General features: G+C 45.6%; 1 protein-coding gene across 6 annotated transcripts in view; it reads left to right on the top strand.

The window, feature by feature from the left end:
- LOC103350727 (rho GTPase-activating protein 20) overlaps window positions 1-26,794 on the top strand; it is a 64,604-nt gene that overhangs the window by 12,762 nt on the left and 25,048 nt on the right. For 5 of the 6 annotated variants that reach the window (XM_070047769.1, XM_070047765.1, XM_070047764.1 and 2 more), the window contains exons 6-16: window positions 2,454-2,531; window positions 4,707-4,773; window positions 10,099-10,278; window positions 14,465-14,601; window positions 15,816-15,977; window positions 19,723-19,829; window positions 20,631-20,826; window positions 22,349-22,499; window positions 22,623-22,700; window positions 24,237-24,314; window positions 25,856-25,933. In XM_070047769.1, coding sequence (XP_069903870.1) covers window positions 2,454-2,531; window positions 4,707-4,773; window positions 10,099-10,278; window positions 14,465-14,601; window positions 15,816-15,977; window positions 19,723-19,829; window positions 20,631-20,826; window positions 22,349-22,499; window positions 22,623-22,700; window positions 24,237-24,314; window positions 25,856-25,933 — 1,312 coding nt within the window. The remainder of the gene's footprint in view (window positions 1-2,453; window positions 2,532-4,706; window positions 4,774-10,098; window positions 10,279-14,464; window positions 14,602-15,815; window positions 15,978-19,722; window positions 19,830-20,630; window positions 20,827-22,348; window positions 22,500-22,622; window positions 22,701-24,236; window positions 24,315-25,855; window positions 25,934-26,794) is intronic. The other variant, XM_070047768.1, reaches the window with a different exon arrangement.

A 26,794-nucleotide genomic window follows, 5' to 3' on the forward strand; every position in this document is an offset into this window, starting at 1 on the left:
CTAGGCGGAGGATTAGCCTAGTGAGCCGCGGCGCCGGCCTTATGATCAACTTTTAAACTTCATTTCTTACATGTCTTCTGCCTCAATGTATTCACAATCTAGTATTGAAGGGTTTTACTCTTTTCAGGGTGTCATGCTGTGTTCCTTATTCTTGTTTCTTGAACTGGTGGGTTTGTTGTTTGGCATGTGTGGAGATACTCGTTGGTTTCTTCCTCTTCTTCTTTTTTTTTTTTTTTTTTTTTTTTGGTCTAGTGGATTTTATCTTTGTACTGTGGCTCTGTAGATAAGTGGAATGTCTACTTTCAGTGAATATCTGGCTTGTAGTGGGTGTGGTCAGGGAGCTCTGTTCAGTTCTCCAGGGTTAAGGGCATGTCTGAGGTGATACACCCAGGTCTGGCACAGTAAATCTTCTCTCTCTCTCTTTTTTATCAGAAGGGAAATTTTTTCTGCTCAGCTGAGCTCCTCTCCTTAATGGAGACCAGTGCCTGAGCACTAGCCCCAGTGGGTATAATATTCATCTACTCTGTCCCAAGGAGCACACAAAGGATCTGTGCAGTCCTCAGTGTAAGTTCAGATTCCCCAGCGATGTCTCTCTCCAGGTAACTAGGAAGCCCTGAGCATGTGGAGTCTCCCAGTGTGAGTGCCCAAAGTCCCAGCCTCACCGTGGATCCTGCCTCACACCCTCAGTTTTTTTCACAGTCCCAGTAGAGAAGCCTCACACAGTCACGGGCTCCTATCCCATTGTTAGTTCTTCCCACCAGTCAGGGGTCTCCACTCAACTAGTTGCTGGGCATGGACACAAGCTGGCACAGCTGTTACATATGTCCCAAATGGCACCTGCTCTATTGGCTTGTTACAGAATGGCATTGTAAAGTGATTGGGGAGAGAGAAATTGTGTCTATACTTTTTTTTTTTCCTCTTCTAGCTTGGAAGGTACACTTTCCCTGTTGGGGCTCCAAGCCAAGTTTTCTCTTTGCAGCTTAATCACCAGTGCCTTGGACTACTACTACTACTTTCTGGTCTCACCTCACTTTCCAGTGCCAGTGCATAGGCTCTCGGCTGCTGGGCAGGCTCTCAGCTATTGGAGTTCCAAGTTGTGGGCATCCATGCCATCCACGGAAGGTCCACCATGTCCCTCTAATTTTGGTAGCGTTTCCTCTGGCATTTTCTCCCCAACTCTTCCCTGAGACTACACTCTCTCCACTTTTTAAAAACTATCTTCTCCTGTACTAGAGCAGTAAGCTCTAATTTTTTCAATCATACCTTTCTTCCTTCTTCAGACTGGCTGTTTCCAATTGATGTATTTTCAAATTCATTGTCTTCCATTTGCCATCTCACTTGTGCTTTTTAGTCCACCCACTGCATTGTTCTTTCAGATATTTTTCACAGCTAAAGTTCCCATTTTGAAATATCTTCTGTTTTTGTGCTGGGACAGCCTCTACTTTTTTTGTTTTTTTCATTTTCAGCACATTTGTTTTAATGTCTTGGAGCACATAGCTGCTTTTGTTTCATAATTTTCATATGAAACTCTTAGAGATCTGGTCACATTTCCCTGGGCTGTTATATATCGAGTAACATCTCATATGGAAAAGAAATGAAACTCATTTCCGTATTTTCTAATTATTGAATAGTTTATTTAAGTTACATGCTTATAAGCAGCTCCATCTATTGTGTTCATAGAGAGAACAGGATCAGAAAAGAAGGCCCATATCCTTGTACTGCTTATTTTAATTTTAATGATTTCCATTTACCATGAAAATCCATTATGTTACAAGCCAGATAAATTGGAAAAAGATGAGTAAGCCTTCAAAAGAGTTTTTTTTTTTTCCTTAAAAAACTGTAAAAGTGTTCATGTACAGTTTTAAAATTCTATGGGTATCTCAAAAAAGAACTCAAATGTCTAGAATTTTCAGCCTTGAATTCTGGGTTCATGGTCTCAATACATTTTGACGATGAAAATCTAAAAAGGGTGATCTGACTAGGAGAAGGTATAGCCTACATAGTGGTTTATGGAGCAAGAATGCCTGTGAGAGCCAGTTCTTACTCTCATTTGACGAGGTATGCAAAGAAATCAACCTAAACATAAAAACACAACTCATCAAGAGAAGGAGAGAGACTAACTCCTTGTTGAACTATTCCCTGCATGATGGAAAGAGTCTTTGGGTGTTGGGCTCTTTCTGAATTGAGGTTCTTTCTCTTTGGGCCTAAGCAGTTATATTTTTAGTACCATAAGTCCTCTATTAGAAATATGTTAATTAATTGAAATTCTTTCTTCTGGCTTTGTGTTACGTAAAGTAATAAAAATCAGTTATCATTAAGGTTTGGTGCTTCATATGTATTTTGCTTTGTCATTACTCAAACTTTACCCTGAAACCAAGAGTTTCATAATTATGTAATCATATACTTTAACATTCTCCTATATCAGCAGTTTTTTCTTCTTTTCCCTTTTACAGTCTGGGATTATAACAGTTACCAATTTAGACACAGTGAATGACGTTATCCATATGGCACTACCAGTGCTAGGATTAAGTGTAAGTAATCTGAAAGATACTTTTAGTTAAATAACAACTTTGGTTTTTGAGATGAATATATTTTCCCCTTGATCCAGATAAATGCACACATGCTTACAGTGTATATTTGTAAAATACAGTTCCGGGCAAAGATACCAATTGTAGGCAGCAATATATTTTGTCCCCAGAACCATGTGCACATGTGGGAATGGAAAACATCGGAGATGTATTTGTCTGTGTATGGGTATTGCTCTTCTGTTCTGATTTTAAATTTCATGTGAACTGAAAGCCATAATTTAATGAAATTGGAGTATAATTTCAGATTGCTATTGTCATGTATTTTATTTTTGTATATATATATATGTATATATACACACACACACACACACACACACAGAAATATCTTACATGCTTCCTAATACTAATACGAAGGTTATAACCTTGTCTGTTGGGTTGCTATTTCTGTATATTCTGGTTTCTCCAGTCCCACACATATCATCTCAGTGTACACAAACCTAATAGACATGTCTAGTTGAATATTTTCTTTTTAATTTTTGAGGGTCGGAGAGGACAGAGATAGCAAGAGAGGCAGGCAAAGACAGAGAGACACACAGAGAGGAAGACACAGAAATACATAGAGAGGGTGCTCCCCTCTGTTGGTTCAATCTCTAGATGCCCAGCGCCTAAGGGTGGTCTGAAGCTATGGTCTGGATCCAGGAGTACAATTCAGGTATCCCACGTGGCAGGAACCCAGTTACTTGAGAATTCATAGCTGCTTCCCAGAATGCACATTAGCAGGGAGCTGGAATCAGGACCTAGAACTTGGATTGGAACCCAGCTATTGTAACGTGAGTCTCACTCAGGCTTCTTAAAACCACCATGCTAAAACCTCACTCCTTATAAATTTTGACATGAAGAACACCTGCATAAAAGCCGTATGCCTTAGATGCTGATTCAGGGAATGATATATCTGGTGCCTCTAATAAATTATTAAAGAGCAAGGTAAGAGTTGAATGAAAGCTTGCTATTTGGGGAATGTGTGTGCACACCACATACATGTCTTTTTTAAAAACTTCTTTTATTTGAGAGACATAGACACACAGAAGAGTTTGTCTATGGTTTCACTCGACAAGTGCCTACAGCAGCAGTAGAACTGATGCCTGGAGCTGAGAACTTAATCCAGGTCTCTTGTGTAGATGATGGAAAGCCAGCTAAATCCAGTAAAACAGCATTCTTCAAAGAGACTGGAGATAACTGAGAGTAGAATGATCAGGATTAGACTTACCTTTACTAGTGAAGTGGCATAAATATGATTCCTTATTCCTTAGGTCATTTGGGATAATAGCATTGTGATCCTTGTCAAAAGTCATATGGCATGAATCTGGGGTGTAGTCTTGGAGGCTCAGAGAGGGACCGAAGTTATTTCAGTCAGTCCTGTTAACTCGAATAGCATTGGCACTGGTCCCAATTATTTTCTTCTTTGGAAATGTAGAAATGATAAAGAAATACATCCTTGATCTGGCTAAAAAGCCCATGAGAGTTTCTCAGGCATGGAAAGCCAAGACACTGTGGCAAAAAAAATGACCTAAATGGAAGATCTCTGTGAGTGAGATCCCAGTGGAAAGAACAGGCCATCAAAGAAGGAGGCACCTTTCTCTGAAGGGAGGAGAGAACTTCCACTTTGACTATGGCCTTGTCTAATAAGGTCGGAGTTTGTGAACTCAAGAGGCTTCCATAGCCTTGGCAGCTCATGACAAGAGCCTTGGGTGATTACTGACGTCATAAATAAGAGTGTCAATTGTTAAATCAATAATAGGAGTCACTGTGCACTTGCTGCCCATGTAGGATCTCTGTCTTTAATGTGTTGTACTATGTGAATTAATGGTAAGACTTATCTTCAAACAGTACTTTATGCTTTGTGTGTCTGTGTGGGTACAAAGTGTTGAAATCTTTACTTAGTGTATACTAAGTTGATCGTCTGTATACAAAGAGAATTAAAAATATGAATCTTAATGAAGAGTTGGTTGGGAGAGGGAGTAGGAGATGGGATGGTTTGCAAGTGGGAGGGTGGTTATGGGGGGAAAATGCTTTCAAAATTTATATTTATTAAAGTTTTCTAAAAAAAAAAAAAACAAATACATCCTTGAAGTATGCCCTGACAAAGACTTGTGATGCTTAGTTCTTTTTGTCTCTAAGGGCTCAGAAGTAGACTACCAAATGTGGGTCTATTCAAACCAGAGAAAGACCTCTTACCCGCTCATCGGTAAGTGTCCAGCAAAATAAAAAATGAAATGTATTGCTTCACAATGGTAACTATTAATTTCCAGACTATGCATTGTTTGTTCTTAAGCTTAAATATCTTTACAAGGGAGAAAACAAACTCATGTAGTCAACACTCATTTATAAAAGGAATTGCCAAGTGTGTACTCTACCCCGGGTGCCTGACAACCTATCTTCATACAGCAATTTAAGTTGTAGTTGGAGAAGAAACTGAAGTTTTATTCTCTGCTTTTCCATGTGGATAACACAACTGTCTTGGAATAGTCCTTTTTTTTCTTTTTTATAATGAAATGAAAATGGAGTCGGATTTCATCTCTCCAAACATTTGATTGATGCCCATATACTGGTTTGTATTCCCCTTTTCCATTTCTTGTCTCATAGGTAGCCTCTATTTTTAAATCTTCCAAAATCTGTCATGTCTGTGTCCAAGTATACCACTCTCCCTCCTCCTTCCTTTCTTATTCTTTAAGTTTTATAATAACATACTTTCAGTTTACTTTAAAAATATATGCTTAACCCTCCACTAAGTAAAAATTTTACCAATAGTAAGAAAGAACAACAACACTGTTCTAAATAGTAGAGGAATAGATTATTATTTACAGACAAGGGCTTTAAACAATAATCACATCTCAAAATGTGAATTTTACTCATATACATTAAATTTTTGTACTCTATTTGGTACCACAGATCAAGGAAAGCGTATGATATTTGTCTTTTGGGGACTGGCTTATTTAACTAAATTTGATGGTTTTCCGATGCATCCATTTTATTGTAAAAGACAGAATGTCGTTCTTTTTTGTGGTTGAATAGTATTCCATAGTATGTATATAGCACATTTTCTTTATCCAGTCATTGGTTGATGGACAGTTGGCTTGATTTTATATCCTAGCTATTGTGCAATTGAGCCACAATAAACATGGGGGTACAGATAATTCTTTCATGCACTGATTTCATTTTCCTTGGTAAATTCCCAGGTGTAGGATGGCTGGGTCACATGATAGGTCTATTTTCCTGTTTTTGAGGAATCTTCATACTGTGTTCCATAACGGCTGTATTAATCTACATTTCCACAGATGTGTATTAGGGTACCTTTTTCGTACATCCTCACCAACATTTATTGTTTGTTGATTTCTGCATGAAAGCCAATTTAATTAAGGTAAGGTAAAACCTCATGGTGGTTTTGTTTGCATGTCTCTGGTAGCTAGTGATCCTGAGGATTTTTCATGTGTCTCTTGGCCACGTGAATGTCCTATTCTGAAAAATGCCTGTTCAAGTCCTTTGAGCATTTTGTAGCTGGGTTGCTTGTTTTGTTGTTGCTGAGTTTCTTGAGCTCTTTATAGATTCTGGATCTTAATCCTTTATCTGTTGTATAGTTTGCCAATGTTTTATTCCATTCTGTCAGTTGCTTCTTCACTTTGTTGAGTGTTTCCTTTGTAGAAGCTTCTTACTTTGATTATTTGTGTATTTTTGCTTTGATCTCCTTGCTTCCAGGGTCTTTTTCAAGAGGTGTTTGTCTATGCCAGTGTCTTCCAGAGGTTCTCCAATGTTCTCTAGCAATTTGATGGTATCATGTCATAGATTTAGATTCTTGATCCATTTTGAGTTGACTTTTGTATAGGGTATATAGGTAAATAGGTAGGGTTCTTATCTCATACTTCTGCACATGTATATCCAACTTTCGAGCACCATTTGTTGAAGATACTGACCATTCTCTAGGTATTGATTTTAGCTCATTTATCCAAAGATTAGTTGGTTGTACATGTTGAATTGGTTTATGAAGATTCTACTCTGTTTCATTGATCTATGTATTTATTTTAGTGTCAGATCCAGGCTGTTTTGATTATCAATGCCTTGTAGTATGCTTTTTTAAAAAAAGGTTTATTTATTTATTTGAAAGTCAGAGTTTCACAGAGAGAAGAGAGGCAGAGAAAGAGAGATCTTCCATCCGATGGTTCACTCCCCAGTTGGCCACAACGGCCGGCGCTGTGCCGATCCAAAGCCAGGAGCCAGTAGCTTCTTCCAGGTCTCCTATGTGGGTGCAGGGGCCCAAGGACTTGAGCCATCTTCTGCTGCTTTTCCAGGCCATAGCAGAGAGCTGGATTGGAAGTGCAGCAGCTGGGTCTTGAACCGGCATCCATATGGGATTCCGGCACTTCAGGCCAGGGCGTTAACCCACTGCACCACAGTGCTGGCCCCTGTAGTATGCTTTTAAATCTAGTATTGTGATGCTCCCAGTTTTGTTTTTGTTGTTTAGTATTGTTTGAGCTTGTTGGACTCTCTTGTTTTTCTATATGAATTTTAGCATCATATTCTCTAGTTCTGAGGAGAATGCCTTTGGTATTTTCATTGGATCACATTGAATCTGTAAATTTCTTTCTGTCATATGGACATTATGATGATAAGTCTTCTGATCCATGAACATGGAAGATTTTTCCATTTTTCTCTGTTTTCTATTTCTTTCTTTAATGCTCAGTAATTTTCATTGTAGAGATCTTTCACCTTCTTGGTTCAATTTATTTCAAGGTGTTGACATTTTTGTAGCTATTGTGAATGGGACTGATCTTACAAGTTCTTTGTCAGGCTTGGCATTGTCTGGGTACACAAAGTCTATTACTTTTTATGCATTGATTTTATATCCTGCAACTTTACCAAGCTCTCTTATGAGTTCCAGTAGTCTTTTAGTGGAGTTACTGGTTCCCCTGTGTTTGTGAATGTGTGTGTGTGTGTGTGTGTGTACATGCACGCATGTCATCTGCAAACACATATTTATTGTGAAATTATGCCAAGAAGTTATTTGAGCATGATTAACAATTAAGATAATCACATTCAAACTCCTAAAAGGTTTTTTGATTAACAAACATGTACAGTTCAGCCATTCTTTTTGTTGAATTTTCTAGCACTTGATCTTGAGGTTGTTGATAAAAACATTATACCTCTCCTAAAATAGTTGTTGAATTAACCTATATAAAGAAGAAACCATTCATGAATCATCATGTGTTTCAGTGTCTCTCACAGAAACAAGCCCTGGAAAGGAAAGGAGGCATACCATTTGTCACAGACTTTGTAATATAATGCTGGTGATTTCTATGAAAATCTTACAGTATTACTTACCTGGGCAATCTTCCTATTCTTCTTTCAACAGTCATGTAAAGAAACTAATGTGTAATTTATAATGTTTTCAAGTCACTTACAAAATTTGAAAAATAAAGTTTCTGTTCTTTCCGAAAAGGGGAGGGTTGCGGGTGGGAGGGACATTATTGGGGGGAAGCCATTGTAATCCATATTCTGTACTTTGGAAATTTATATTCATTAAATAAAAGTTAAAAAAATTCAGGAATTGCTAAATACATCTGAGGACAAAAGCCAACCACCTATTTTATGATGTTTCTCCTTAATTTTGACATCTTTGTAACAAGATAGCAATAGAGTTAGTGTGAAAATCAAATACTGTAAATTGGCCGGCGCCGCAGCTCACTAGGCTAATCCTCTGCCTGTGGCGCCATCACACCGAGTTCTAGTCCCGGTTGGGGCGCCAGATTCTGTCCCGGTTGCCCCTCTTCCAGGCCAGCTCTCTGCTATGGTCTGGGAGTGCAGTGGAGGATGGCCCAAGTCCTTGGGCCCTGCACCTGCATGGGAGACCAGGAAAAGCACCTGGCTCCAGCCTTCGGATCAGTGCAGTGCGCCAGCCGCAGCGCGCCAGCCGTGGCGGCCATTGGAGGGTGAACCAACGGCAAAGGAAGACCTTTCTCTCTGTCTCTCTCTCTCACTGTCCACTCTGCCTGTCAAAAAAAAAAAAAAAAATCAAATACTGTAAATGAATTTATTGAGTAGATGGCATTTGTTTATGTAAAATGTTTTTTCTGGAGGATGATTTGGATCCAAACAATAGCATGCATGGTGACTGGCTCTAAGAAATCCTAAGAGTGTATCTGTCGTTGGTGACCCCTAGCAGTCATTATGGATGTGTGTTTAATATGCTCTCAGTTCCTGATCATCTTTTTCTGTCCTGGTTATGCTGATGGTTTGGTTTTATTAATATTGCAGTGATAGAAGCTTCTTTTACCATGAAAAAGACAAGTTGCTGTAATTCTTGCTCTGAACAGAGTATTAATGCCCCATGAAATGGAAAATTTAACTAATATGTCAGAAATTGAAGAAAGGGAGCTTTCACTTTGTTGTTGAAAAGAAAATCCCTTTGACAGCACAGAATCGTGAAAACATGTTCGAAGTTTAGTTTTTGAGAGGTAAAAATAGAAACAGAATGTTAAATTGCTAGTTCTATCCTTAAAGGTCCACAAAGATTGGAGGTGTCCTAGGGCAAGGGCCAGGAGCCGGGAGCCAGGTCATCAATCCAGTCTTCCACATGAGTGGCAGGAACATCAGTATTCAAGAAAACAGCTCTGCATCCTAGGGTCTGATCTGCATTTGCAGAGAGCTTCAGTCAGGATCCATGATCAAGGACCAAACCAGGCGGTCCAATGTGGGATGCAGGTGTCTTCATGGACATCTAAATTGCTAATACCCACCAGTAGCAGAGGATCTTTGAGAATTTCTTGGGTTGCCAGCAATTTAAAAATGAAAGAGGAAAGCAATGACTTTACATGTATTCTGTGAACATCAGTTGGTAGGATGGCTCTGGGTCTCTAACACTCTGCAGCACTCCCTCAGCTAGTTAGCTGTGAGGGGCTCCCAAGAGGGCCAAAGTAGGAGGGAAGTGTAACAGCAGACCATGGCCCTAGTGCTCTTGAGAATCACAGGCTATAAAACTGACAGAGAAATGAAGTCTCTTTTCATGATCTAACATCGTGGGAGAGAGATTCTAGATTACAGCAACTCATGACATATATGACCCAATCATTTAAAAAATGCAGACCACTGATGTTTACTCATATGAGGACAGTAAGTATGGAAAGGGGTGGAATATGGTTGAAATTGATTACATCTTTTTATTGTGAGGTGTAAAAATCTAGTTGGAGTCAAGGCAGATTTTAGGAGGCCTTATACTTCACAACGGAAATAACAAGTCATCAGTGTGCAGTGCACTGAGGGATCTTGGTCTTCTAAGCTAGGCAATGGGTTACTACTTCTGTTGGCATTGGAAAGGTCCTCTGCCTGGGTACCTGCTTTATGCAGTGCCTCCCCAGAGAGAGCACACCTGATGCTCACTCCCAAGACACAGCTCTCTTCCTTGCAGAAGCCCAGGAGAACTTGAGCTGTCCCCGGTGCTGTACCCACACTGACAACAAGGCATGTTTGATCATACTTGTCACCATCAGCCTGATGTATATTGAGATTTTTCTCTGCCTAGGGCATGAATGTCCATATGCTATTCAAGCAAGCTACCGTCGAGCTGCTCTTTGTAATCATGAACTGGGAAAGTCTACCTCCACCCTGAGCATGGAGGATCCCATTCTGGAGATCTTGTCTGATGGAGGGATCCAGTTTGTTTTGAAGCCCAGGCACACGGCTGAAAGGCAGCGCCACTGCGGTAAGTCTAATTTCCAGCAGGGTTCTGCTCTCTGCTCATCCATGCATTCCTGAGAAAAAATTCATGACAGAGAGCTGTTCTCCATGAAGGAGGAGGTGTGCATAAGTACAGGGACCCAATACTCACCAAGAACCAGGCTTAGAGAAACTGTTCAAAGCAGAACCCATCTCACTTCCAGGAGGATTGTGGTGGTTCTTCTACATTAGAACTTTTGTCTCCTCTGGATACCCTGAGCATTTGCTCCATAAAATAATGCGTGCACAAACTTATGTGTCTCTAGAGAGAAGTTTCTTGGGGCCTGGCATCATGGTACAGTGGGTTAAGCTGCATCCTGCAATCCACATCAGGGCATTGGCTTGAGTCCTGGCTCTCCCAGTTCTGATGAAGTTCGCTGGCTTTATCAGAATGTGCCCGGGAAGGAAGCAGAAAATGACCCAAATACCTGGGTCCTTTGTCTCGCATGTGGGAGACCCAGGTGGAGTTCTAATCTCCAGCCCTATCCCTGGTTGTGTCCATTTGGGAAGAGAACAAAGTGATGAAAGATGTCTTTCTCTGTGTGTTATTCTGTATTACAAATAAATCTTTACAATGAAGAGCATCAAGTGTGAAGGCCTGGAAATGAAGACTAACCATTCCAGAGGTTAACCCTGAATCTGGAGTGAGAGCAGGAAGTAATCAATTTACTGCATGCCTTAGACTTAACTTATATGGAAGATCTCCAGGATGGTGAGAAACTGTGGCATTGAATTTGGATCTCTTCTGGCTTGGGCTGAAGTGGCTAGGGGGTTGCTTCCTGAATTGATCTCTTCATTATGCCCACGGCATGCTGACTTTCTCCAGGCTTCAGATGCATATCTAGACCAGACATGGACTGAACAGTTACGATCAGGGATGTTTCAGCTTTTTGCTTTCCATTCTCTCCCTACTTGTCAGCATTCTTTTTTTTTTTTTTTTTTTTTTTTTTGACAGGCAGAGTGGACAGTGAGAGAGAGACAGAGAGAAAGGCCTTCCTTTTCCGATGGTTCACCCTCCAATGGCCGCCGCGGCCAGCGTGCTGCGGCCGGTGCACTGCGCTGATCTGAAGGCAGGAGCCAGGTACTTATCCTGGTCTCCCATGGGGTGCAGGGCCCAAGCACTTGGGCCATCCTCCACTGCACTCCTGGGCCACAGCAGAGAGCTGGCCTGGAAGAGGGGCAACCGGGACAGAATCCGGTGCCCCAACCGGGACTAGAACCTGGTGTGCCGGCGCCGCAAGGCGGAGGATTAGCCTAGTGAGCCGCGGCACCGGCCATCAGCATTCTTTTGAGAGACCTTTCTCTGAAGAACAGTTTTCAGTAAGGTGGGAAATGTGGCAAGAATATAATAATTTCCACTGTGAATGGTGTTCGTACTTTTCTTGTTGTGAGGATATTCTGTGAGTTATATAGCTTATAAATGTGTTTTTGGTTGTAATTTGTGAGCATATAGCAGTATTCTATAAATGTTGCTCCTATACAAGATTGTAAATCTTAACTTCTTAAACATCCACAACCCCAATTTGGGCAAGAGAATGCCACCACCAGAAGTATCGCCAGGACTGTCAGAAAGGCTCAGTGTTTTTGAAGTGAGCTTGTTGAATTATGCAACATGTCTCATGGAAAATGGCTGCTGTTTCCATTGGTCACAGAAGCAGCATGCGCTCCCACTAAATAATGTACCTTATGAAAGCCTCAGCTAAACATCGAAAGTATTTTTGTTTGAGAAAGATTGTAATGGCACTCATCTCTCTTTGTTCCCATATGTTCTGGATATATAGATTCATATCAAGGCATGGAGCATAATGCTTAATTGCTTAGCTGGATGACAACTAAGTAGTGGATTATGTCCCAATAGTTTTTTAAATAATGAAATCAGGTGAGTCTTAGGTGCACCAGGTTGCACACGAGTTAAACCATGTACTCTTGCCTGTTTTAAACAAAAAGTTGGATATGGTAGTATGTATGAGCAGCCTCCTGCATTTGAGATGGCATTTGCTTTTTTCTTGTCTCCTTTTAAAATGGTGGAATTTTGAATGCTTGGTGTTGGATTTCTTTGTGACTGCAGGCTATCTGGAGAGTACTAACTAACCAGAAAGAGAATGGAGATAAAGTTTACTTTAGGGTGAGGAAACTGATGTGTAGGATCCCTTACACCATTTGATTGTAAATGATTATAGAAGAAAGTAATTTTCTTCAGGGTTGTGATGACTTGTGTGCCATGCTGAGTAATACATTATATTAGTGCAATGAGGTGTAGATAGCATCATTCTTACACAAGTTGAGTCAAAGGAAAGTCCAAAGAATTGAGTAACTGGGCTGGCTGATGAAGTGGTACATCTTGGAGCCTATCCTGGCTTCCTCAATGATACAGCACCGTGAGGATTGCCCTCCCTTGTTTGTCTGATGGTGATGCATTCAGGGGCCCAGAAATGCCAAGAAGATGGCTGATGGAAGATATTTGGGGAGGGGGCCGGTGCTGTGGCACAGCGGGTTAAAGCCCTGGCCTGAAGCACAGCCGTCCCATATGGGCACCAGTTCTCGTCCCGGCTGCTCCTCTTCCGATCCAGCTCTGTGCTATGGCCTGGGAAAGCAGTAAAAGATGACGCAAGTCCTTGGGCCCCTGCACCCATGTGGGAGACCCAGAAAAAGCTCCTTGCTCCTGGCTTCGGGTCGGCATAGCTCTAGCCGTTGTGGCCATCTGGGGAGTGAACCAGTGGATTGAAGTCCTTTCTCTGTCTCTACCTCTCTCTGTAATTCTGTCTTTCAAATAAATAAAATTAATCTAAAAAAACAGATTATTTTTGGCAATTTCACCCATCTGTCTATCACACTGCACCTTGACTCCTCTGGTGCCTTTTTTGATATTCAGCATAAAGGGGTCATTTAAGAAGAAAAGTTTAGATGCCTTCTTAAGAAAACGTGCACAGCTGAGCAGTAGATATTCCAAACTCATGTTTTCCTTGGTGATCCTCTTGTCTGTGGAAAATTCTTCTTCAGCGTTCACCTGGCAGAGCTTGATGGGTAGCTAAAATATAGTCTGTCTAGCTTGGCAGGGTGGCACAAGGAACAAGGCCCAATGGGATCCTGCCACTTGTTTGGGAACCAAGTGAAGAAGGTGGAATCAAATCACCTGGGGAACAGGTTAAGCTTTGTAACCCTGAAGAGTGAGGAAGGCAGAGGCTGGTTGAATGATATCGGGGAGCTTGTGTCATGAAGTGCAGATCTCTTTGATGGGAGTGAGTTGCTGGTGGTTGGGCGTTCAGACTACCAAACAGGAAATCTCATAGGGAAAGGTGACTTAGCATGAAGTAGATTATGAGACTCCACTTAGTTTGAATGTCAGCTGTATTTTTTAGCTTTTCAAATGAGTCCTGACACCTGACTCCATTGGGTAAACTTAAGAGGATGTGTATAACTCAATGTGAGGTGTCTCATTAGGTAAAAAAAATAAAAAGCAGAAACTGTAGGTAGCACTGCCAGAATTGAACCTGAGCAGCTTCCTCAAGTCTGTATTTCATTTCTGGTTGATTAATTGATTGTTTGATTTGAGAGACCATCACACACATGCACAAGAGAAGGAGAGAGAGAGAGAAGAGGAGAGGGGAGTGGAGGGGAGGGAGGAGGAGAGGAGGAGGAGAAGAGGAAGAGAGAAGAGAAGAGTTTCCTATCCTCTGATTCACTCCCTAAATGTCAGCTGTGGCCATGGGCCAGAGACAGAACTGGAATCTGGTATTTATATCATGTCTTCCTTATGACAGGCAGGGCTAGAGCTAGAATTTGGGAACTTATTCCATGTTGTGCTTGTTAGAGGTAGGAACCCAAATTTGTTAGCCATGCATACTGCCTCAGCGGGCCTGCATTTGCAAGAAGCTGGAATTGGGAGCCAAAGATGGACATCAGGTCCAGATACTCTGATATGAGTCTAGGGCATCTTAACAATTAGGCTAAACACCTGATTCTAACTGCCAGCTTATAGGAAATTGGGAAGAAAAGTTCATGAATGTCACATGGATGGAACTAGCCAATTTCAGATCGTAAGCTCTTGTACACCACAAATGGATCAGTTTCTGTCTTTTCTAAGGGTGGAAACAGTCATCTGTCAAATGGAAAGGGTGGAAACAGAATCTGTCATTGATCCTCTACAGCTAATGGTCCCACTTTCTCCTCAGGCTTTCCCACAAACTGTCTGTCTTGCTGGGGCATTACCAGAAGCCATAATGACCTGCCCCAGGACTCCCCTCCTGCTGTCTCAGTACCAACATTCCTGAGAGTGTCTGGTGTTGAGGACCTGAGCCTCACACTCTGGGTAGGTATCCTTTTGATCTTCTGAAGCCCTCCTGAGGAGTGAGCATTCTGAGGGGTTGGTGTCATCATCCAAAAGTGTTTCAAATGAGGCTATCATTTGTCAGTCCCTGGCTTTGGCTGACATGCCTTCTTAATGTGACCTCAAAGAAGAACAGTCAGATCAGTTATCGTGGTCTTACTTCAAACGCAACAGGAGAAACAACCTTTCCGTTTATTCTGCTGGTTTCAGCGATGTTACCCAGTCACCTGCTCACACACAGCAGAAAGGAATGTTTCTGAATCTCCTTGAGTCGACATCCCCCCATGTTCCCCTTTTAGCCTCTTCCTTGAAGTGTTCCTTCATTTCCTTTTTGTCTAGGTGACTCAAACTTATAACTCAATGTCCCTCACTGTGGGTGTGGTTTGTATTTCAGATGATTAGATGGATCATCTGCCATTTATTTATCCTTCTATCACAAGAGAGTGTGTCAGAGGAAAGCCACAGAACATGGCCTATGTTATTTCCTGGGAGGGCACTTAAGAGTTGGCACATTGACTGTCCAGCACATCTACATGTACTATGCTAGATGTAGGGCATTTTATGCTAGGTGGGGAGGAATGTATCAAGTTAGTTCCATGCTAGATGGTGCCCCAGCCCTTGCAGCATTCACAAGTTGAAGGAGTTGCTAGGATCCTCATCACTGTGACATCATTCATGGATAAAAGGAAAGCATGAGTAAGGTAATGTACTATGCCCAAGGTCTCATGTAAACTAAGGGACCTAATAGATGACAAATTCCTGGAGATAACCTGACTGTGACACTCCTGTTCCCCTCTTGGCATGAAGATGGGGCAGAAGGACATGAAAGTCAACAAGTGTGGCAACAAGTGTGGCAATGAGATTTTCCTAGTTGGGAAAGGTCATCAGTACTAAGAAATAATGAGAACAGGAGAGAGTGATTCACTAAAAGCTTGAAGCAGAGAAGTTTGGTTTAAAAGTTTCATTCCTTGAAAAGGAAAATTGGTTAAAGCCAGCATTCAAAACAATTTAGTGGGTAGACACAGATCAGATGGATGGGTCGAACATATATTTAGAGACACTGAAACAAATTTTCTTCCCTTACTTCAGCTCCTGCTGTATTAGTTCACATACTCTTCTCAGTAGGGGCTAGCTTTTGTTCTGGGCTTGTGGATATGAAATGTCCTTTAATTAGCTTTCCTTTTTCTTTTCCACAGGAGGTGATTTGTATTATCAAGCAGGAAGGACCAAAGACAGAGAATATTTTTCAAAAAGTTGGTGACATAAAGTCATTTATAGCCCTAAAGGAAAGATTTAATATGGGAGATAGAAGCGACTGGGGCAATGAATCGCCACTTGTGTTAGCAACACTCTTAAAGGTAGGGGGATTCTGGCATCATCTATGCACAATATGGAAGCTGTGTGATGGGTTTCATTCCTCGTGACATCTCAAGAAGAGTAATAGGCCTAATCAGTTAAGCGTCTGAGAAACTGAAAAACACATCAGAAACTCCAAGTTGTAGGCAGCTACTCCCTTCATTGGACAGACTCTGCTTGTTAGATAGCTTTCCCCAGTCTTCAGACTCCATGCTTGCTGTCCTCATCTGAATGCTCCATGCAGAATTATGCTAGCATAGTTCATAATAATTGCCCAAGCATCTTCCAAATAAACCCTGATTATTCATATAGAATTTTGGCCAGTACAAATCTCCTGCGTTTGCCAAATTCGACAGTGTCTTCCTAATGACATCAGAGTTTCCCAAAGAAACTTTATTTGAAATTTTGAAAACCATTCTAGGTGTTTTCCACAATAAGCAAACATGGCTTTTAAAATGAATTAAAAATACACATAAATGCCAAGAAAATTCCATTCTTTGCATTGTCATTCTTTCCCCTGTCTCTTATGCCTTTGCTTCACACGTGGTGTCAGGACTCTGCTATTTGGAGCTGCCTTCATTTTGACTGCTGTTGGCATCTTATGTTCATTTCCATTGTACTTAAGCCAATACTCATAGTTATATTTCCATAGTAATGAACTCCAGCACAAAGCTCAGCTTGTAAATCTGACTTTGAAAGTGTTGCAGTAGGCAAAGCTACGTTAGAAGTTTTAAAATGTTGGGCCTGTGCTGTGGCATAGCAGGGTATGCTGGGGGTTGGAATGCTGGCGTCGTATATCAGAGCACCAATTCAAGTCCTGGCTGCTGTGCTGCTGATCCAGCATCCTGTTAATGCATCTGGGAAGGCAGTGGAAGATGGCCAAGGTACTGAGGTTCTTGCCTCCCATGTGAGAGGCAAGGATGATGCTCTTGGCTTCAACCAGGGTCGAAACTGGATTTTGCAGCCATTCGTTTATGTAGGATCTTTCTCTGTCTGTCTTCCTCATTCATGAACAGTGTGTGTGTATGTGTATGTGTATGTGTATGTGTGTCTTGCTCTCTGTGCCTCTGCCCGTTGAGCACAGAATTCTCTTTTTTATTTATTTGAAAGTCAGAATTACAGAGAGAGGAGAGGCAGAGAGAGAGAGAGAGAGAGAGAGAGAGGTCCTTCATCCGATGGTTCACTCCCCAATTGGCCGCAATGGGCAGAGCTGCACTGATCTGAAGCCAGGAGCCAGGAGCCTCCTCTGGGTCTCCCATGTGGGTGCAGGGGCCAAAGGACTTGGGCCATCTTCCACTGCTTTCCCAGGCCATAGCAGAGAACCTGGCTGGAAGAGGAGCAGCCGGGCCTCGAACCCGCGCCCATACCATATGGGATTCCGGCACTTCAGGCCAAGGCGTTAACCTGCTGCAAAACAGTGCCAGCCCTGAGCAAAGAATTCTAAAAACCAAGGTGATGCAAAATACACATGTATTTCAAAATTATATGGTAAAATCACAAGTATCCAGGTACATTTCTATAAGGGAAAATTGAAGTGTTGGTATTTTCAACAGCTGTGAAACGAAAATCTGGTAATGCCGTAATCACTACAAAAAATATCCTTACATTCTTTGAAACACTGATTACACTTGCTCTTTCCTTACCCTCCATCAATGCTTGGCCACATGTTAAATGGTTACACTTCTGTAATGACTTATAGGCCCACACGTACATCACTCAGATCATAAAAATATACACTAGGTTAGACAGTCACATGTTTGTGTTGTTTCTGTTGTACATGAAGTTGATGTCATTTTTCAACAAGATATAGGGTTTACCCCTCTGAGGACTTTGGAGTCTGATTCTTGTTAAATCACCTGGAGAGTTGGTCCAGGCTAAAAATAAATACAATCATCAAGTTGAATTTGCCATTGAGCTACCTAGAAGCAGAGGTACAACAGCAAATCTTCTTCACATAATCTCCTTGGCTCACAGTGTGGCTTCCACAACATGCCCCGTCTAGTCATCCTGCAGCACAGGGAAAGCCAAGAGAGGACACATACCCCACGTGCATGGAAGTAAGTACTCAGCAGACAAAGCTACTCCTGAACCATCCCAGACTTCCACATCATTCAGAGCTCCACACATACTGGACATACTCCTTGGGAAACAGTCAAAGGCTGTAACTACAGTGGGAGAGTATTGGACACCAGTGACATAGTCAAGGTATAAGAGGGCTTGGATTTTGTCCGTTTTCTTCACTGTTCTATCCCCAGTAGTCCAAACTGGATATAACATAAATGACTACTCAAGAAATACTAGAATGAGTGAACAATGTCTGGATTATGAACACAACACTTACTGAGAGGCATTTCCTACACTCACTGCTATTTAAAAGTGTCATGGGCCATATAGTGAGACCAGTGGAAAGAAAGCTAGCAAGGGGATATGAACTGGAGATATAAATCCCACCAACTTCTGGTTATATTTGTAAAGAGTTGATCAATGAGCTAGTGAAAAGGAAAGTAGAATGAGGCTATTAGGAGAGTATTTTGCCCCAGGGAACAGACATAGTCAAAATGTCCAGTCCTTACTTCCTATTTTATGTGAGTACATGTGTGTATATTTAGTTCATTGGTTCGGAACTTTGGCTGCTAAGACTTAAAAGGATTAGTCTGAAATAAAAATGTGAAGTATGTATGTTTACATGTCCTCAGTGCATAATATGATTTAGGATGACCCATAAGCGGATTTGTCAGTTTTGAACTATTTTGCTAAAATATAGGCAAAGAAGACTATATAGATTTGTTTTATATATTTGAATGGCAGAGTGATGGAAAGAGACACGTATGGGTCTGGCAATGTAGTGCAGTGTATTTACCTACTGCCTGCAACACAGACAACCTATATGTGCACCGATTTGAGTCCCAGCTGCTGGCTTCTGGTTGAACTTACCACAGATGGACATGGGAAGGCAGCAAAAGATGGCCAAATACTCTGGTCCCTGCCACTCACATAGCAGAGCTGGGTGGAGCTCCTGGCTTCTGGCTTCAATGTGGACACTGGCAGAGTAAATTCGCGTATGGAAGATTTCTCTCTGTCTCTGTTTCCCTCTCTGTCTCTCTTCACCACCACCCCCCCCCCCCGCCATGTCAACTCCATCTTTTACATAAATAAATAAGCTTACAACGACACAAACACACACACATGCTCATACAGAGATATCAATCTTCCACATGTTGGTACACTCCCCAGTTTCCTGCAGTGGCCCAGGTTGGGCTGGGCCAACCTGAAGCCAGAACCCAAAACTTGTTTCAGGTCTCTGAAGTAGGGCAGAGCCCCAAGTACTTGGGCAGTTACCCACTGCTTTCTCAGGCACTTTAGCAATGTGCTGGATCAGAAGTAGAGCAGCCAGGAATTGAAGTGACCCTCTGATATGAGTTGATGGCATCCCTGGCAGCAGATTAATCCACTATGCCATAATAACTACCCCCCAAAAGATGATTGAGACAATAAGATGAGGTTTTTCTTCTCTTCCAAAACTTCTCAGACTCTACACCTCTAGTGTAAGTCAGAAGAAATTGAAGCACCCGTTTCTGCATGTACACAATGGTGGGAATTAGAGGCCAGACTCTATGGAGGTCACAGTTTGAACATCTAGAGAAAAAGTGGAGATTAAATGAAATATTGCAATTAAATGTTTTCTTTGTAATTTCTCCAGTCTATATTTGCCAACAAATTGATATAACTTTTTTTAATCTCTATAAGGATTTTCTTCGATCCTTTCCTGGCACGCTATTTTCAGCCGACCTCTACGATCAGTGGCTGAATGTTCTTGATAAAGGGAATGGCAAGGAGGCCAGAGACATCCAGAGGTGATTCTATATAATTGGTACTGTACTCCAGACATGCCTCAGAAAGCAACCGACATAGTCTGAGAAAAAGATTCTCTTCTGCTCTCGAGCATGAACCACTAAAAGAGTGTACATTGTGAAGAGGGTTCTTGTAGTCCCACACACCACAGCCAGAATCAGAAGACATGTAGACTCTACATGTCATTGAGTTCTTATTTCTCCCCAAATAGTGTTATTATCGAGTTGTTGACTATTGTACACATTCTGAATGTATGACATTGGTGGGGAGGAAGCCTGCTGGTGTCAGAGCCATGCTACAAGAACAGTTGACCACTGGTCTGACCATCATATTGTCAGAAGCAACTAAGTGGAGATCTCTGTGTGTGCTTATAGAATTGAAGTCAGTCAAGCACTTTTGTATGCATTCATGCCTGGGATGTGTTTGTTCCATCACTACTTTAGACTCTTGGCTTGAGGCAGCATTCTTGTACTATTACCTTTCAAAGAAGGGCAATGCTTTCAATTAATTGCTGTTGAATTTCCTCAGTAAGCTCTCACCTGAGCACATTCTGTAATACAACATCTGTTTTTAATATACCTGTGTTCAATTAGATATTTACGAAGTTATCCCAAGTGAAAACACATTGTGATTTCAGCAAAAAAATCATAGGAATTTTTTTTAAGACTTACAGCTCCTTTTGTCTGTATTTTCATTGGATTGTGTCAATGGCATTAAAACTACTGTATTCCCTTTTTTTTTTTTTTATCTACAACTTCCTGAGGAAAATGACCTGTTATAAGACTGCATTTTTTTGTGTTTAGGCTTTTAGCCCATCTGCCCAGAGCTAACGCAGTTGTCCTGAGACACTTGTTTTCATCATTGTATGCAATCTCATGTAATGCATCATATAATCAAATGACTACATCGAAGTTAGCTTTGTGCATCACCCCGAGCCTTCTGTGTGTCTGGCGATCTACTTCAAGAAGCCCAGCCCTCGAAGGCGAATTGAGGAAAAAGGTAATGAGGTACCCTGTTTGTATGTGTTGAGGAGCACAGTCCCATTGGGAAAGTGAAAGTCAGGATTTGCATTCTGATGAGTTTGTGTTTTTTTTTTTTTTTTTTTTTTTAACCGTGAAGACTTCCATTTTACCCCTCTACAGTGTCAAGGTCACTTATTCTATATTGGGAATTGTGGAAGGGTGGGGTGTTAAACAGGAAATTGATAGCAGTGAGTTACTTCTTTCCTATGTAGGAAACAGAAGAGTGATATGACTTAAACATGGAGAGAGTAGAAGCTCATGTAACGTGATAGAGGGAAACCAAGTTTTGGTAGTTGGGCAATCTAAGGTGCAGTTCTGTCTCTGTCACTGAGAGCCATGCAAACTTGAACCAAGTTTTCTTCATGGCTTCCTGAGCTGAGCAATGGCAGTGGTGATAATAGTGGTCAGTAGTGACACTGCCTTGTTTGCTTGGGCAAGATGAGCACACTTATCCTTCTACCAGTGACCTTCATCAACCTGCTGTGGCTCATTCAGAGAAATGTTTGTCTATAATTTCATCTCTGCTACTGGAATGTGAAGGTGAATCAAGGTTTCCGGAGCATTCTAGTGGGCCCATAACATCTCCAGTATAATCACAGCTCTTCGCAAGCTCAAGCAGAATGTAATGCTGGGTTGAGGCAGAGCCATGCTGGTGGAGAGACTTCAGCTAACCAAGCAGACAGTTTCTTTGCACTGACTCCTTTCACGTCAAAGGATCCACAAAGAAACTCTGCTTCTCAAGCTAAAGATAATTCACTTGAGAAGCACATTTCACATGTGTTCTTCTATCGAGTACTTGACATGTAGAATGATTACATCTTCACTTCAAACATACTGCATAGGTTAACTGACAATTCTCCTATTTTTCCCAAGGAGGGAGTGATATTAAAATATTAGCCATTCAACTAGGTCACAAAATACGTTGGTCTTCTAATGAGAAGTGTTTTTGGACAAGTTACATAGTATTCTTGAAAGTGTAACTGTCATTTATGAGATAAAACTGGTTCATAGGCCGGCGCCGTGGTTCACTAGGCTAATCCTCCGCCTTGCGGGGCCGGCACACCGGGTTCTAGTCCCGGTTGGGGCGCCGGATTCTGTCCCGGTTGCCCCTCTTCCAGGCCAGCTCTCTGCTGTGGCCCAGGAGTGCAGTGGAGGATGGCCCAAGTGCTTGGGCCCTGCACCCCATGGGAGACCAGGAGAAGCACCTGGCTGTTGCCTTCAGATCAGCATGGTGCTCCGGCCCCAGTGTGCTGGCCGTGGCGCCCATTAGGATGAACCAACGGCAAAAAGGAAGACCTTTCTCTCTGTCTCATTCTCTCACTGTCCACTCTGCCTGTTTAAAAAAAAAAATCTGGTTCGTATGTGTTAATGTCAAGTGCAAATTTTTGTTAGAATCCAGAATTGCACATTTCTGTGATGTTCACGGTTCACATAGTACTTGTGCTCCTAAATAGTCCAAGAGGAAAAGAGCACCCCATGTTCATCCTTTTGTGTCACAGATTTCTTTGGTGGAGTTTATGATTGCAAATTACCCCAGAATATTTAGAAAACACAAGAAGTCTAAAAAGAGCTGTATGAATTCCAAAAGAAACTTTGGAGAGAGTACCCGGCAAGTCATCGACACTTCAGGACAGAGTGCTGCTGCCCTAGGTGAGAGTTCCCTGAGGTGGGATCTTAAGGCAAGTGTGCCTTGTTCCCTAGGCGGAGGCAGGTGTGTTGCCTGAAAAGACCCTCACTCAGGCCAAGTGCGTTGTGTCTCTTCTTCTTCCGCAGACACCGAGCCCGGCACCCGGGAACCTCTGCCCGACGTGCCGACCTCACGCATGACCAAGAGAACCGAGCCTGACCATGGTAGGGGCCCGTGTGTCTTGTGTCCTCTGCCCCTGGGTGCCCGCTGGGTTGCCGGAGCTCCCTGAGCGAGAACGGGCTTTCCTCGTCCCTGCGGGACCGGGAAGCTGTCGCCAAGCGATTCCTCGTCCCGAAACGCTGGCCTGTGCTCTGGAGCCGTGGTGGCGTCCTCGGCTCTCTGCCCAGGAAGGATGTGCTTCCTGGGGAGAGAGGGGCCGCAGTGCGAGTCAGGTGCTCCGAGATGGGGCCGTGTGTCCTCCCGGGTTCTCTCATTGGCTGCACGCTGCCTGGGGCTGCCTGCAAGTTGTCCGTTTCGTGCCCTTGTGGCCTCCTAACCCGTCTGGGAGGGGGGTGTGCTTCCTGTTCGCCACGTCTGCTCCTGCCGTGACCCCGTCTGGTGCAACACTCCCAGCCAGCATGCCCTGAGTTTCCACGGAGGCTGCGAGTGCAGAAGCCTCATGGGACCCGGCGTGGAGTGCCCCACTGCCCCTGGTGGCCCAGTGTGCGCAGGGGCCTTAGGCGCGGGCACCTTGGGCTCTGCAAGGATGGTTCTCTGTGCCTCTGCTTCTCCTGAGACGTCCTTGCCTTCCTCTTGGCTTTGGCTGGTCTCCGAGCAGAGCTCCCGGGGCAGCGTCCAGGAGGCGTGGCGGCTGCCTGAGGACCAGGCAGGCATCGATTTGCCCTCTGACGCTGGCACGAGCGTGTTCTCGAGCCGTGCCGTGCCGTGCCGTGCCGTGCCGTGCCCTCAGACAGCTGGGGATTTGTCTGCCGTGTAGTCGGCCAGGCCAACAGGAGAATCTGACCCAGTGTCCTGGGTGGGCCGGTTGCCAGTCGTCCGCTCGTGGACAAGCCCAGACCCGGGCTGGCGTGTGTAGCTAGCCACGCTTGCCCGTCTGTCCTCCGTGGCCTGAGTGAGCGCAGATGAGAGAGGGCGCGGTTGCTTTGTCCGCTTTTTCTCCCCTCTTGCCCCGACGCGGGGAGCCGTCCAGCGGGGACTGGCTGGCCGGAGCCCGTGCTGGACACGGTGCTCCGTTGCTGTCCTGGAGGGCCCAGAGGATTGCTCGAGGTGTGCCCACCTGGCCCCTCCCCTGAGACAGGGGGCTGGGTGCCGTCAGGTTCTTTGTTGGCTCCCACTGGAACCCGGGGGTGGCGCTTGCCCAGTTCCTGGATCCGTTTACTTGCCCTTCCTCGTCGCCTTACCGTGGGGAAAGGAAGGGCCGCTCTTAGCCCGCGAGCCCTAGCCCAGGAGGGGAGCCCACTTGGAGGGTGGGGTGGCACCAGGCCTTGTGGGGCCCGACGCAGGGGGACTGCCCGCCCTGGCCCGGCCCCGGGTCCACCAGTTTCCCTTGGTCGGGATTCTTTGTGGCCTAGGCACACGCCCGTGCTGTCTCCGCACTGACCCAGGTACCCACAGTAGGCGTTGGGAGGTGTGGGGCCGGGAGAACATTGCTCTGCCTGGTTCCCTAGGCGGAGGCAGGTGTGTTGCCTGAAAAGACCCTCACTCAGGCCAAGTGCGTTGTGTCTCTTCTTCTTCCGCAGACACCGAGCCCGGCACCCGGGAACCTCTGCCCGACGTGCCGACCTCACGCATGACCAAGAGAACCGAGCCTGACCATGGTAGGGGCCCGTGTGTCTTGTGTCCTCTGCCCCTGGGTGCCCGCTGGGTTGCCGGAGCTCCCTGAGCGAGAACGGGCTTTCCTTGTCCCTGCGGGACCGGGAAGCTGTCGCCAAGCGATTCCTCGTCCCGAAACGCTGGCCTGTGCTCTGGAGCCGTGGTGGCGTCCTCGGCTCTCTGCCCAGGACGGATGTGCTTCCTGGGGAGAGAGGGGCCGCAGTGCGAGTCAGGTGCTCCGAGATGGGGCCGTGTGTCCTCCCGGGTTCTCTCATTGGCTGCACGCTGCCTGGGGCTGCCTGCAAGTTGTCCGTTTCGTGCCCTTGTGGCCTCCTAACCCGTCTGGGAGGGGGGTGTGCTTCCTGTTCGCCACGTCTGCTCCTGCCGTGACCCCGTCTGGTGCAACACTCCCAGCCAGCATGCCCTGAGTTTCCACGGAGGCTGCGAGTGCAGAAGCCTCATGGGACCCGGCGTGGAGTGCCCCACTGCCCCTGGTGGCCCAGTGTGCGCAGGGGCCTTAGGCGCGGGCACCTTGGGCTCTGCAAGGATGGTTCTCTGTGCCTCTGCTTCTCCTGAGACGTCCTTGCCTTCCTCTTGGCTTTGGCTGGTCTCCGAGCAGAGCTCCCGGGGCAGCGTCCAGGAGGCGTGGCGGCTGCCTGAGGACCAGGCAGGCATCGATTTGCCCTCTGACGCTGGCACGAGCGTGTTCTCGAGCCGTGCCGTGCCGTGCCGTGCCGTGCCGTGCCGTGCCCTCAGACAGCTGGGGATTTGTCTGCCGTGTAGTCGGCCAGGCCAACAGGAGAATCTGACCCAGTGTCCTGGGTGGGCCGGTTGCCAGTCGTCCGCTCGTGGACAAGCCCAGACCCGGGCTGGCGTGTGTAGCTAGCCACGCTTGCCCGTCTGTCCTCCGTGGCCTGAGTGAGCGCAGATGAGAGAGGGCGCGGTTGCTTCGTCCGCTTTTTCTCCCCTCTTGCCCCGACGCGGGGAGCCGTCCAGCGGGGACTGGCTGGCCGGAGCCCGTGCTGGACACGGTGCTCCGTTGCTGTCCTGGAGGGCCCAGAGGATTGCTCGAGGTGTGCCCACCTGGCCCCTCCCCTGAGACAGGGGGCTGGGTGCCGTCAGGTTCTTTGTTGGCTCCCACTGGAACCCGGGGGTGGCGCTTGCCCAGTTCCTGGATCCTTTCACTTGCCCTTCCTCGTCGCCTTGCCGTGGGGAAAGGAAGGGCCGCTCTTAGCCCGCGAGCCCTAGCCCAGGAGGGGAGCCCACTTGGAGGGTGGGGTGGCACCGGGCCTTGTGCGGCCCGACGCAGGGGGACTGCCCGCCCTGGCCCGGCCCCGGGTCCACCAGTTTCCCTTGGTCGGGATTCTTTGTGGCCTAGGCACACGCCCGTGCTGTCTCCGCACTGACCCAGGTACCCACAGTAGGCGTTGGGAGGTGTGGGGCCGGGAGAACATTGCTCTGCCTGGTTCCCTAGGCGGAGGCAGGTGTGTTGCCTGAAAAGACCCTCACTCAGGCCAAGTGCGTTGTGTCTCTTCTTCTTCCGCAGACACCGAGCCCGGCACCCGGGAACCTCTGCCCGACGTGCCGACCTCACGCATGACCAAGAGAACCGAGCCTGACCATGGTAGGGGCCCGTGTGTCTTGTGTCCTCTGCCCCTGGGTGCCCGCTGGGTTGCCGGAGCTCCCTGAGCGAGAACGGGCTTTCCTCGTCCCTGCGGGACCGGGAAGCTGTCGCCAAGCGATTCCTCGTCCCGAAACGCTGGCCTGTGCTCTGGAGCCGTGGTGGCGTCCTCGGCTCTCTGCCCAGGAAGGATGTGCTTCCTGGGGAGAGAGGGGCCGCAGTGCGAGTCAGGTGCTCCGAGATGGGGCCGTGTGTCCTCCCGGGTTCTCTCATTGGCTGCACGCTGCCTGGGGCTGCCTGCAAGTTGTCCGTTTCGTGCCCTTGTGGCCTCCTAACCCGTCTGGGAGGGGGGTGTGCTTCCTGTTCGCCACGTCTGCTCCTGCCGTGACCCCGTCTGGTGCAACACTCCCAGCCAGCATGCCCTGAGTTTCCACGGAGGCTGCGAGTGCAGAAGCCTCATGGGACCCGGCGTGGAGTGCCCCACTGCCCCTGGTGGCCCAGTGTGCGCAGGGGCCTTCGGCGCGGGCACCTTGGGCTCCGCAAGGATGGTTCTCTGTGCCTCTGCTTCTCCTGAGACGTCCTTGCCTTCCTCTTGGCTTTGGCTGGTCTCCGAGCTCCCGGGGCAGCGTCCAGGAGGCGTGGCGGCTGCCTGAGGACCAGGCAGGCATCGATTTGCCCTCTGACGCTGGCACGAGCGTGTTCTCGAGCCGTGCCATGCCGTGCCGTGCCGTGCCCTCAGACAGCTGGGGATTTGTCTGCCGTGTAGTCGGCCAGGCCAACAGGAGAATCTGACCCAGTGTCCTGGGTGGGCCGGTTGCCAGTCGTCCGCTCGTGGACAAGCCCAGACCCGGGCTGGCGTGTGTA

The sequence above is a fragment of the Oryctolagus cuniculus genome, chromosome 8 (assembly GCF_964237555.1).
Source record: "Oryctolagus cuniculus chromosome 8, mOryCun1.1, whole genome shotgun sequence".
Lineage (NCBI taxonomy): Eukaryota > Metazoa > Chordata > Mammalia > Lagomorpha > Leporidae > Oryctolagus > Oryctolagus cuniculus.